This window comes from Ambystoma mexicanum, chromosome 1p, assembly GCF_040938575.1.
Source record: "Ambystoma mexicanum isolate Mex_15411 chromosome 1p, UKY_AmexF1_1, whole genome shotgun sequence".
Taxonomy (NCBI): Eukaryota; Metazoa; Chordata; class Amphibia; order Caudata; family Ambystomatidae; genus Ambystoma; species Ambystoma mexicanum.
The window spans coordinates 1,155,611,514-1,155,625,944 of NC_090921.1; the positions used below are offsets into that span (position 1 = coordinate 1,155,611,514).

General features: G+C 46.1%; 1 protein-coding gene across 1 annotated transcript in view; it reads left to right on the plus strand.

Moving 5' to 3' along the window:
- Window positions 1–13,262, plus strand: part of LOC138570162 (interferon-induced transmembrane protein 1-like) — a 67,516-nt gene extending 54,254 nt beyond the window's left edge. Inside the window, exon 2 of the mRNA XM_069648867.1 lies at window positions 12,858–13,262. Coding sequence (XP_069504968.1) covers window positions 12,858–13,082 — 225 coding nt within the window. The 3' untranslated portion in view covers window positions 13,083–13,262. The remainder of the gene's footprint in view (window positions 1–12,857) is intronic.
- The last annotated feature ends 1,169 nt before the right edge of the window (window positions 13,263–14,431 follow it).

Here is a 14,431-nt window from a genome sequence, read left to right on the forward strand (position 1 = left end):
TCCCAGTAATTATAGGCCTATTGCCCTATTAGATGTCCCCGGAGAAATTATGGCAAAACTCATACTTCGAGATTTTATTAAATGTTCAGTGGAAAAATCAATTGGCGATAAATATCAATCAGGGTTTTTACCAGGAATTGGTACTGTTTTAAATCTAATGATTTTAGCAGCGATCAAAACTCAAGCAATTTTAAAGAAACAACCGTTTTTTATTGCTTTAATCGATTTTAAACAAGTTTTTGACTCTGTTTCGAGAGATGTTTTATGGCTAAAACTATTATCCTCTTCATGTCCTCCTTATCTTATATATTTGATCCAGCAATTTTATTCTAATAACTCGATCAGTGTCAAATTAACTACAGATGGTCTTTTAACGGATCCTATATCAGTCAACATGGGGCTGAAACAAGGATGTCCTTTTGCATCATTTCTTTTTAATTTCTATATAGGTGACATTTTAGAAGACTTAATTAATATCCGCTCTTTCCCTCCAAAACTACAAAATACACCAGTGCCTTATTTAATCTATGCTGACGACTTGGTACTATTAGACAGGACTCCAATAGGTCTACAGAGAAAATTGACAGCTTTAGGCACATATGCTAATGCTAATAACCTAAGAATTAACGCTAATAAATCGAATATTCTAATTTTCCACCATAGTCCTCCAAAAAATGGATATCGATTCAATTGGTCTATTCTTTCTCTCCCAATTGCTCAGAGGTCTCATTACACCTACCTAGGCGTAAATATTTACAATAGTCGATCTGACTATCCTTACAAGGTGGAGATGATTAATAAGATGAAGCTATTGGCCATCCAAGGTAAATGACTTCAAAAAAAATATGGGAGATTTTCAGTTAACCCGGTTATTTTGTTTTATAACCAAAAAGTGATACCAAAGATAATATATGGCAGTGAAGCTAAAGTACTTACTGAATTCCCAAAATGGGAATTCTTAGAGGATATATTTTGGAAATCAGTGTTACCGCTACCACAATCAACCCCAATACAGATGATAAGGTATGAACTCAGACTCATATCACTCAGAGCTGCTGCGGCATGGCATCTATTAGCCACGTTTAGGAAATGTAAATTAGCGTCACCTGAAGTGAACAACCTATTTCCTGTGCTAAATATGCTACTACTATCTTCTGAATCTGGTCCCCTGAATTTCTGGAAACAAACTTGCTTAACAATAATGAACCAAACTGACATCTCTATGGAATTATTACTTGACAACCCTGTAAGAGCTAAGGTTACACTGTATGCTTGGGACTAGATAACTATGAGAGAAGACTGTATGAAATACTCTGTTTACAAAAATGGTGCTTTTCTGATCGAATCTGTCTATGAGCTCCCTGATTATTCGAAGAAATTTCCCAGTAGAGACTATGCTGACCAGATTATGAGAATGTGATTTAATTTATGTCTTACAAAAGTGAAAATAGCATCCTATTCACCTATTCCAAATCAAGATATTACCTGTCGCTTTTGTCAAGCTGGATGTAATGAAACCCTAAAACATATTATTACTGAATGTCCAGGTCTATTATTTGAAAGAATATTTTATTTTCAAAGGTTTTTTTAAAAACAATGTTTTTCTAACACATGATACTATGTGGATTAAGATATTTAATACCTCTCGGGTCTCACTGAATATATATCTAAATACAATTCCTGATGAAACTGAATTTATTCAGCACGACTTAGACATGAGGTGTTAATCTGATGACTGTGTTGATTTTAGAATTTTATAAATGATCATGTGATAACTGAGAATGTTAACGAAAGATTGTAACTATTAACTAAGTAACTCACTCGAATGAAGAACATATTAATTTTAACTATATGAAATGAAAAAATGTTTTATATTAATTGCTTTTAGACTGGTATTTATGAAAGATGTGTTTTAATAGAATTGTAAGTTGATGAAATGATATTGAAAAAGTTGTAAAAAATCAACTAAAACAATAAACAGAATAAAACAAATATATATATATTTTTACTCCTAATCAACAACACCGAACACTCAGACATACAGACCTGGCTATCAACCATGAACTTTGAGGGCTTCACAGCCGAGTTTACCTCCTGCGCCAAGTCCCTTTAGTTACACATCAGTAAACACATCTCCTTCAAGACACACATAGCTAAGAAAACTCAGACAGCTTGGTATCAGCTCCTTCTCCTACAGAAAGTCAAGACCTTTCTCCCTCCGGACAGCTTTAGATCCACCATTGATGCCTTGGTCCGATTCCCACCTGGATCGGGTCAATGCCCTCCACGAAGCCCTCCCGCCATCATCATTGTGCCCTTGAGAAGTGGCCTTCACGTGGCTGTGTGTCTCATCAAGGATCCACACAGGGAAAACCACATCACCCCAACCCGCATTGACCTTCACTGGCTCCCACTGCACGCACAAATCACCTTCGAGTCTTGCTGCATCATCCATAAAGCAGTCCCCCTCAAGTCACCCATCTACATAGCAGAGAAACTCAGCATCTCTGGCGGGCAGCGCACCACCAGAAGCCAGTACATGTGCAGACTTGAAAGCCGCCACAGCAAAAGGAAAGGACCAGAAAACATGTATTCTGTGGCTAGTCGCCAAGACTATGAAACCTCCTCCCTGTCAGCATCAGACTCTCTATCATGCTCCTAGAAATTCAGAAAAGAACTCAAGGCCCACCTCTTCAAGGAGTCTTTCCTCTTCAACACCTAGGCTATAACTTTGCCCCATACCACCTTAGATGTCGCCCACCCCTCTCCTGTCCTCCACCCTGTACAGCTGTACCCCTCCTCTGTGACCTTCTATATCCTGCACCCGCTTTATATCTGTTCTGTTGTTACGACACAGAACAGATATACTGGCACAATGTGCATATATAACTTGTGCTGCCCCTCGTACTTCTTTGGTTGGTGGTCGTTTTAGAATTCTAGAAGAGCAGAATTATGGGTATCTACTTAACTACTATATTGTTAATATTGGGAGCTGTACTTTCTTTGACTATTCTGTTTTTATGCTCAAATATTATCTCTACAAGAAAATAAATATGCATAAATGCCAAACAAGACAGTGAGAGCATTATTGTGTTTATATTTATGAGAGGAAATTCTCAAAAATATTTCTTGGTGCATCACTTGCACCAAAAGTCTGAGGCCCTTTTTTATAAAGGATATCTGATACACTTCTTGCAAGCAAGGGGGCATTTCTGGGAATTTTAAAACACCCCCCAAATGCATAAATGGGATGTGCTTTAAAATGCACAGGAAGAAAAAAAACATTCCCCTGCTCCTGTCTGGAAAAAAGCAGAGGGGTATATACCATGCATGGCAATGCCATTTCTGACCCTGTCAAGGAGTTATTATATGTGGAATAGCAGAAGTTTGGACCACAGCAGACCCCCTTCTATTTCTATCTCCCACACAGGGATAGGAATGTTTATTTTTTTATGTTCAATGCATTTCCCATTAACAAGCCCTTTTTTCTCTCTCTCTCTCTCTCTCTCTCTCTCTCTCTCTCTCTCTCTCTCTCTCTCTCTTTCTCACTCTCTCTCTCTTTTTTCAAAGTCAACATTTCTGTCTGTTGTAGAGGAATGGGACAGGCATTTGCTAGGCACTGTCTTAATGGTACTCCATGGCCATAAGATGGCAACAGCTGACAAATGGTGTGAGTACCTCAGCATGTAATACCAGTGCCAGGCAAATGCCTATTTAATGCCTATACAAGAGCCACCCATGTCAAGTGTGCCAATGCTTGGTTGCAACATCATTTAAGTGCAAGCAACTGATTCAAGGATCAACATATTATAGCAACCAAGATCTATCCCAATACAGCTAAACATCAGGCTATCAGGAGACATGTATCCCCTCGGATTTGGATTTTATGTAGGCCAATTGTGCATATGTCACTGTTATTCAAGCTAATCAAATTCACTGTAGCTGCCTCTTGCATGCATGAGCTGCAGTCAAAAGTATGAACTGGGTGTGCATACAGACCTCGACTGTAGATGCATTGGCGCAAGGAAGGGGCATAATACTTACAATGAGCCCCACTGAGCTACAAGTCCCAGAATACAGAGAGGTGTTGGCTGTAAACCCAACATTGTCTCGAGATAGGCCAGTTTGCAGCTTGCATGGCCACTTGCCAAGTATTTCCTCTACATAATTAGTTAGTTAGGCATTATGGGAAAAAAGAAACCTACCAACCAATGTACAACTGTGCAAAGTTAGAAATAGAAACGGAGAGACGTATACATGGTTTATGCTCGGTTCTGTAGTATAACTTTCATATGATGTCTACGTACATAAAGCAGGAACGCAAATGTAACCAGGTGCTACACGCACTAACATGGAATGATGAAATTTGCACGCCTAGTTAACACTGATGTTCTTAGGTTGCTGCTGGCGTTATTGACTCTAAAAGTATACATTTATATTCTGAAATAAAATTCTCAGTCTAAGAGGAACGTAGAAATTAGACACACACACAATGGTGTTGCCATTAATAGTCACATAACACAAAGAGACAGCTTTTCCTCTCCAGGGTGTAAGCATATTAATAATTGGTGAAATGCCTGACATCAGGATGCAGGGTTGAAAGAAAGGAAGAGTTTTCATGCCACAGAAAAAAGCCTGCAGAAGAGTTTGGAAAATAAACCCGTGAGAATGCCAACAGTTCATTGGAAGATCTATCTACGTGGGTGAGGAGGCTTGTTTTTCTTGAAAACTGATTCTCTCGGTCGCCCTGTGTAAAAGAAATAGGGCAGATGACAAGGGTACACTCACACAGCGGTCTTTTTGATTGCAAAAAGCAAAAGGTTTACGCTGTACTAAAAACAGAAAGAACAGAGCAACATATGGGACGAGTCCAGTATGTTTTTTTAAATAAAGGTATGAGTAGCACAGTATTATAAAAACAAAAACAGCTTTTCATATTTTCGATGGTTAGCATGTGAATATTAGCCTGCGCCACATTCAGATAGAGATTCGAATATTAGCCTGCGCCACATTCAGATAGAGATGCGAATATTAGCCTGCGCCACATTCAGATAGAGATGCGAATATTAGCCTGCGCCACATTGAGATACAGGCGTGACTACTAGCATGCGCCACATTGGGATAGAGATGTGAATATCAGCCTGCGTCACATCTTGACAGAATTGTGAAGATTAGCATTGCGACACATCTAGACAGAATTGTAATACTAGCTTGCGTCACATCCAGAGAGAATAGTAAAGATTAGTTAGCGTCACATCTAGTCAGAACTGCGAAGATTAGCATTACGCCACATCTAGACAGGATTGTGAAGATTAGAATGCGTCCCTTCTAAATTACTGATGCCACTAACCAACCCCACTAAACAATCTCACCCCTCTGCATACACCTCTCACACTCTACACAAACACAACCACACCTCCAAAGCACTACAAACCGCACACACTTCACTACATCTCACCAACAAAACATAACACACATAGCCTCACACAACAACACATGACGGCTACCAACCGAAAAAGCACACCTAAGCTCAGCGAACAGTGTTAACCGCACTGAGGCTGCCAACAGCACATCTCAGCTCTCTTGCTCTTTTTCCCGCTCAAAATTACTAACCCATCCCATCCTCTTTCATTTTCAGAGATCCGCCAGAGCGCCAGGGGATCACTACGGTGGTGAGAGTGCGCGGTATAAATATCCTTTAACATTACCATTAACATGTGGATCCACGTCATGTCACAATTAGAAAGAACTGGGGCTGGATTATTTGCCAACAGTGCTTTGTAACCAAACTATAAGTCCCAGGATGCAAATGGGCGTTGCTTGAAACGCAAGGACTGGCTCAATGGTGGGCACTTAGCAGCTTTGATATATCCTTTTTTTTGTTAAGTTTTTTCCTCTCAACGCAATTAGGTTGTTGCAAAATAAGAGATACCAATACATTTAAAACTGTAAAAAGGAGTATAAGAAACACTGAAATCTATATGCTTGCCACAGTTCACTGTAGCACTAAACCTTAAACACGATGGGCCTCATTACAAGTGTGGCAGTAAGGGGTTAAAGGCGCCGGTAAGGATGCCGGTGTCGTTAACCCCTTACCGCCCCATTACGAGGTCCCTTAGCGGGAGGCGCTAAGGGACCAGGGAGCTAATAACGTGCCTGTTATTAACGGGCCCGTTATTAGCTCCCTCCCCATTCCCATTGAGCCCTATGGGTGCTCGAATGGGAATGGGGATGGGTATTTTGAATGGGGACTTACCGGGTCCTCCAAGGTTGGAATGACCCGGTAAATCCCCATTCAAGGAACCCGGACAAAACATTGGAGGCAGCCATGGCGCTAATAGCACAATGGCTACCTCCAAACTCGTAATGACCCCCAATGTCTTCGTTCATACAGCAATCACACAAATGTAGCCTGAAGCTACGTACACCAATACAATGCGTGCTTAATGCACATTCCACAAGCAGTTAACACTGATGCTCTTAAATTGGCGCTTCTGTCCTTGACTGACATTTGTGATACAGTGATAGATACACTGAAGGGAAATTCTATAGGCACATTAAACATTTGCTAAGGTGCACATCTGAAAGTCTTGCAGTCAGAAGTGCTGAATGAATGTCATGGGCCAGTAGAAAATTAAACTGTTATGTATGGGATGATAACATCACCATGATTCCCACAGCTGCCGATGCACAATCATTCACTTTGAGATCAATCAGCAGAAATCAGTGGACCGTTTTACGAGTTTGGCGGTAATTCGGCAGTAATTCCATTAAATTACCACCAAACTCGATTACGTTACTGCCACTTGGTTCCATGTGTTAAACACAGGTTTTATAAGTGGTGGTAATTCCCCATTTTTGAGGTCCGGGACTCCATGGGGATTTTTGGCAGATTTACCGCTGGCAAAATTACTGCACTGTAAATTCATCGATTTTTGGAGGTAAAGTGGAATATTTACCTCCAGCAACAAGCTTGAGGTGGTAAATTTGCCAAAAAGTATAATTTGGTGGTGCAGGAAAAATGGCGGTAAATCAACTACTGCCAAAAAAGTGGCGGTAAAAGGCTTACTGGCAATTTTTTTTCCCCTGCACCACCAACATTATGGGCCTCATTACAATTTTGGAGGCAGCCATGCCCTTAATAAGGGCATGGCTGCCTCCAAAATCGAGTCTGGGTTCCCTGAATGGGGAAATACCGGGCCATTCCGAGTATGGAGGGCCCGGTATTTCCTCCTTCAGGGAACCCGGGCCCGGTCCTTCCCCATTCCCATTCGAGCCCTCATAGGGCTCAATGGGAATGGGGAGGGAGCTAACAACGGGCCCATTACGAACGGGCCTGTTGTTAGCTCCATGGTCCCCTCGCGGGACCCGCTATGGACGTCTCGATAAACCAGACGTCCAGAGTGGGTCCCGCGAGGGGAACTCGTAATTGTGCGGAGTGGGTTTTATGGCGCCGGCACCATTACCGGCGCCATAAAACCCATTCCGCACATCTCATAATGAGGCCCTATGGCATTATTATACCGTGAGTTGTTTTCCATCTGCAATGAAGCCATTGGGCCTCATTACACGGTAGGCGCTAAAAAATGTGATTTACCGTCATGGCGCTATTAGCGTGTCCGCCATCGTAGGAGACCGCTAATAGCGTTCCATTACGAGTTAGCGGACACGCGCATAGGGCCATGCCGGTAAATGACCCTACCGCCATGGCGGAAAAGCACCTTACCGGCTCCGACCAAAGTGCTGATAGCACCTCCGCCCTCATGCTGCACGCTATTAGCGGTCACCGCTGTTAGCGGTCACTGCTATTAGCGGTCACCGTAAAACACCGGAACCGGAAATAGCGTCATCGCACCGGAACGGGAAAGAGCCTGGCGGCCATCTTTAAAAACACAATCCATTGCCATCCCCTGCACTCAGGACCTGCAGCAACACCACGACTGGCAAAACCACATCCCAGAAGAACAAACAATGCCCAAGGCCCTAAAGAAAGCCAATGCGCGCCAGCGCAAAGAACGCTTCTCAAACGAGGAATTGAAAATGCTGGCAGACACCCTGGCTGCAAATGCAGACGTAGTGTTCGCTAGCGACATGCGGCGCCCGGCACTCCTGAGAAAAAAGGAAATCTGGGCTGAGGTGGCGCAGAAAGTCAGTGCGGTGGGCTTCACCCCCCGCACCGTAAAGGACGTACGCAAGCGGTGGGATGATCTGCGCCTCCGTGTACGCAGCATTTTATCGGCCAACAGGAATCTGGCCATGGGCACAGGAGGCGGAGGTGGATCCCCGATGAAGATGCAGGAGTGGGAGGAGACATGTGCCAGCACCATTGGCATAGAATCCATCGAGGGAGTGGGCCGAATGGAGTGTGGTGTGGCAACAACGTCAGACGGAGGTGAGTGACCACGCAAGACACAGCAATGCCAAGCATGAGTCCCTCCCCCAAATGTGAATTGGGAATCAGCTAATGGATGGGGTCATCACACACACATGTACACAACCCTGCATATATGCCCTGCACATCCCCACACAACCACATGCATGCAGCACCTCACACACGTGTCACCCTGACACATGTCCGGATGACCCACCCATCTGGCCAACAACCTGCAGGCCCAAAGTAGATGTCCAAATCCAAAGAACTGCAGCAACAACAACATATGCATGATGCACGTTGACCCATCACTGATGTTATCCCTGTCTTGCTCCCCCACAGGGTCACAATCTGACAGTGAGGAGCTGGACTCTGCAACGCAGGCCCCACCACCCAAAAAGCAGGCCAAGGGAAAGGATGCAGGCACCAGGCCCAGTACATCGAGGGGCACTGGGATATCTGGAGTGGCCCAGCGTTCAAAAGCCACCCACGCAACGACCACACCAAGGGTCGAAATGCCATCCGACACTGTGGCAGCACCCCCACCACCCACCCCCACCACTCAGGAGCCAGTGCCAGAAGGCACACCGTCCGCAGCCAATAGCTCCGTTGGGGAAGCAGCAGCCACGGCACCTATGAGTGATGTGGACGACCCATGTCCGACACCGGAAGGGCAGCGTACACCCAGCCCCCAGCTGTCCCCACTCCACAGCCCATGCAACACATCCAATGGCAGCATCCATGAGGTGCATGCCGGAGATGCAATGGATGGGTCATTCAGTCCCGTGGCGAGCTCACCTGATGTCGGCCACATGCAGCAAGCTGCGCCGAGGAGTAACAGGGGCAGGGCCGCAGACGACACCATGAGCCTGATACGCCAGCGCCAGGAGGAGCTCAATGCCCTGGTTGCCCGGCAAGTGAGCGAGGCTGCCTCGACCAGGGAGGAGATCCGGGTGTTGTCAAGGGACATGAAAGCTGCCATGGACAGCAACACGACGCGCCTATGTGACGAGATGGCCGCTGTGAGGCAGGTCCTAACGCGCATTGCTGAGGCGATGGAGAGCATGCGTCACTCACAGGGAGCAGATCAACCAGCCACGCCCTCGTCTACTAGCTCCGACCAGACAACCATCCTGCGCAGGTCCAGCCGGTCCTTGCGGCGGTCAGACTCACAACCCCCCAATGGTGGTAGTGGAGGAGGGAAGTAGGGCCAGCCTGTCCCTGTTGACACTTGGGAACTAATGCAGCACTGATGTGCACACCATGTTCGGTGGAGTTGTGGGGGGAGGGGGGTGAGGGTGTTCGGTGGAGTTGTGGGGGGAGGGGGGTGAGGGTGTTTGGGGGAGTTGTGGGGGGAGGGGGGTGAGGGTTGTTGGGGTGGAGGGTACATGCACGTTTGAATGTCATAATGCTCAATACACACGTAATGGCATGGATAATCACATGACTGGACATTGATAATTGTGTATGTGTGCTTTATTGTTGAAGGGTGCACTGTGATTATGTCCTCCATACACCCCGTGCCCTGAGCTGAACACCAATTGCACCCTCCTAATCCATGTGCATCAGAAACAATGGTCTATCAGGTGCTGCCGCACAGCACGTCCCTCATGGGCATCGCCACCTGCATGACCTGCAGCCCCCTCTCCTCCATCCTCATCCCCGTCATCATCCTCAGACGGTGGTCGCAGTTCTATGTCAGGGGGCATTGGCACATTCCGTCTGATACACATATTGTGAAGCATGACACATGCCATGGTGATCTTGGCCACCTTCTCATGCCCGTACAGGAGTGCCCCGTCCGACCTGCTGAGGCACCGGAAGCGTTCCTTCAATAGGCCGAATGTCTGCTCGATCACCACGCGGGTACGGGTGTGTGCATGATTGTAGTCCTCTTCGTGCCTGTTCTGTGGGTTCCGCACAGGGGTAAGGAGCCACCTCTTCAGGGGATAACCTGCATCACCTGCATGGGTGCAACAATGGGTATGTGTAAGTGTCTACATAATGTGGAGCGTGCTCATATCACACAAACAAACATTGCATATTCAACGACATCCACTGATCCAAGCACGCATGGCAATCAGGGTAACTGCAATGTGGAAAGGTGAGGTGGTCCTTGCAAGTGGACATGCACCATGCATGCATACAGCAGGGATTGCCATGTCCCGCCAGAGTTTAAGTGATTTGTGTTTCCTGGCCCTGGCAACGTTAGTGCCACACTGCTAGTACACTGCCATTCCTTAGTTGATGTCCCCATGCTGTTTGATGGCAATTCTGTGGTGGGGTACGGGTGTGCCTCACCACAATGGCTACAGGGGATCCATTTGTATGCACTCATGTGCGCGGACCATTTCTGATGTTGTTCAGCGTACATTTCAGTTGTGATTTTGATATGCATGTTGCTGATTTGTGTAATGGGGGAATGGTGTGTTGTGCGGTGTGCATGTTGTTTGGAATGGCCTGTTTGGCGTAATGGATTGATATGTTTGCCGTGGCACTCACTTCCGGCATGTGGTTTTGTCTCTGGTCCATTGTGGGCTGCCTCACTGTACAGTGATGCAAATATGTATGTCCATTCTTCTCATGACACAAGTTCACGCCCAGTTGGAGTATGCATCCCCCCCCCCCATTCACGCCCAGTTGGAGTATGCATCTCCCCCCCCCATTCACGCCCAGTTGGAGTATGCATCTCCCCCCCCCCATTCACGCCCAGTTGGAGTATGCATCTCCCCCCCCCTCTCACAATCCACATCACACTGACATGTGGTCGGCCTGCTACTCACCAAGTAGCCACCAACGTTGTCCAGCATGTCGCTCCATGTATCGTGGTATTGTCGAGTTCCGCAGGACCATTGCATCATGGGTTGAACCGGGATATCGGGCACAGCAATGTGTGATGATCTTATTGGAGTCACATACCATTTGGACGTTGATGGAGTGGTATTGCTTTCTGTTACGGTACACTACCTCATTGGCATGTGGGACCAGCAGTTCTACATGGGTACAGTCGATGGCCCCGATGCAACTTGGGATGCCTGCCAGTGAATGGAAGCCAACTTTGGTGTTGGAGATCTCCTGGGCAGTCCGTGGCATGTATATGTGTTGACTTGTGTGCTGCAGGAGGGCATCGAGCACCTGGTTCAGTGTGCGTGAGAATACTGGTTGTGATATGCCATGCATCTGACCTACCGTATGCTGGTAGGTGCCTGTGGCCAAGAAGTGGAGCACTGTTACTACCTTCAGTAGAGGGGGGATGGCAGTACGGATGTCAATGAGACTCACAATGTCGCTGTATATCATGTCTACTATGGTGGTGATGGTATCCCAGTCCAGACGGTACAGGGTGTGTATCTGCTCAGGGGTTAGGTTGACTGGACTGGCTCTGATCCTGGGAATTGGTGGCTGCCTCTGTGGTATCACTAGGTGCACTGGTGGTGCTTGCTGCGCCTGTCTTGCCCTCCTCCTCCTCCTCCTGCGTCTCCTCTGTGCTGCCTGTTGTTGTAGCTGCTGCACAGCAATCATGTCCTCTAGCCCATGTAATGCTGCTAGTATTGCATCCATCTTGGTGTGGGAATGGGTGTGGGGAGGGGTGTGGTGTGCTCTTTTGTGCTGCCAGTCTCCATTGCCTCCACCTGTGCTGATTTTGTCCACCTGTGGCAGGTGGGAACTCTGCTGTGCTCTTTTAACGTGTGGTTCGCGATGCCGGTATTAGCGCCTTGCCAGTAAGGGTTCTTTGGGTCTACTACACGCCGGTATTGCCATGTACGCATGGCTCGTGATGCCGTGATATTAGCGCTATGCCGCTATTTCCGGTCTGAGGGGCCGCGCGCTCACGGACTTGCCGCTAATAGTGCCACCGTACTTTGCGGTGCCGCTAATAGCGGTATGTCCGGTTCGTGATTGGGGAGGGGATTTACCGATACCGGTAATCCCTTACCGGTAACGGTATGTCCCTACCGCCTACCGTGTAATGAGGCCCATTACCTTTCAGAAGACTGATTCCAAAAAACAAGGTTATCTCCATAACAGCATGTATTCTGATGTTACTGCATACAAGAGCAAGCCCAGATAAATCCAGTGGGGCGAGAGATTGTTTTGGGTTTTGAGCGATGGGCGGTGTCCCTCCTTCCCATCTCCCTCCTACCTGTATTCCTGTGGCAACTACGGTCCATTGGGGATAAGGCTGGCTGACAAAGCATGTGGCAAAGATCAAACGGTGTCACTGACACATTCAGTAAATATGTGTTTTTTCAGAGTTGCCATTCCAGAATCATTTGACTGTCCATATATCAATATAAAACGTAAAACAATGGTTATCAAAAGTGGAACACATACACACTTGTACACTTACTGAAGTACACACAACTATATTGACACAATGCCACATTCATCAAACAAGTACAGTCAGTGGCAAACCAATACCAAGACACGTCGACTTAACCTGCAGACCCTGACCTTTTCTTTGTCTTTCTTTCTCTCTCCTCAGACGCGGGAAAGCAACCGGAGGGGGGATGTTGCCAACGCCCGTCAGAACTCGAGGACCGCCAAGATTCTGAATAACGTCACTCTAGGCATCGGAATCGCGATTGCTGTGGCATACGTCACTTGCGTCATATACTACTTAGTACGAGGACAAATTTCCTCCAGCAGCAGCAGCAGCAGCTACAGCTGCAGCTCTTCCTACTACGGCTACTACTACTGTTATTATTAAGCGCAAGAAAATGCATAAAGAAGCATTTCTTTTGACGGAAAATGAGAAGATTCGATTTTCCTTTTTAAGACTTTTTGTTTCTTATACGTAATATAACATTGAAAAAAGCTTAAATGAACAAAATATTTCCAGGGGCTTGTTGGCCTAACCTTTTTTTTGTATTAAAGGTGACCAATATTACGGTAGAACACGCGTTCATTTACCTCAGTTTAAAAGCCTTTGTACTGCTCCAAGTGTGAAATCATGTCGACAGTACTATTTCAAGATATAGGGCCGGATTCATGGAATATTTGCCTGGTTCAAAGTGAATTTGCACGGCTGAAAAGTGACTTTTCACTGCCGACACAAACCCTGATTCGTGGAAACGTGCTAAGTGTCTTTTTGCAGTGCAAAGTCCGTGCAAAGTCAGTGCATAGTCATTTTTGCAGTGCAAAATGACCTTGCACGGACTTTGCACTGCAAAAATACACTTTGCACGGTTCCACGAATCAGGGTTTGTGTCGGCAGTGCAAAGTCGATTTTCAGCAGCGCAAATTCACTTTGAACCGGGCAAATATTCCATTAATCGGGCCCATAGTCACTGTGGAGATTAACACGCGCCAAACATTGGGATCAATGCTTTTCTTTTATTCTTTGCACACTGTCTACCAACACTACCTTCCTGCTCTGCACAACCCAGCATCCAATTGGACGCACTTTCCAACCTCACAGGGGCAAGGTAGAGAAAGCAGCAGAGGTTTCCACCGGTGAACAAGCACGCTGTCATGTCAACAATAGGCCAATGGCAATTTCAAATGTTGAGGGGGTAGGTTGGGCATGAAAGGAAATCATTTAGAGCTATTGTATGCTTTTCGAATAGAAAATCAAGTTTATACCTACTTGCTTACTAATTACACTAATAAACATGCTACCAACATCTTTAAAATAATAAATGAAAATGTCAATAATGTGCTAGCATTCATGTCGGTGTGATGAGGGTGTGCACGTGGCTGCCTCTCCAGGGCCACACACATCTTGGTATATTTCAGTACCTATGTGTGCTGTCACAGAGCTTGGCGGATTCTGCAAAAAGCAAAACACCAGAAATATGGTCTTGAAGGGTTTTATTAGGGATGTTTACAAAAACTGGTCAACAAAATTGTAACAAATGACACACACTACACGGGATGCCTCTTTCTCTTCCAAAGTCTAAAAAGTCTCCCAGGATCTCGCCTGAATTTGCTGGATTTTCCCTGGGTCACTCAAAGCTCAGGACGCGATTCTCAACTGGTGCTAAGTACTGAAAAGGTCATTAAAAGCGTTACTTAAGACTTATTCTGAAGGTGGCGCATTCTTTCAAAGTCGGTAGG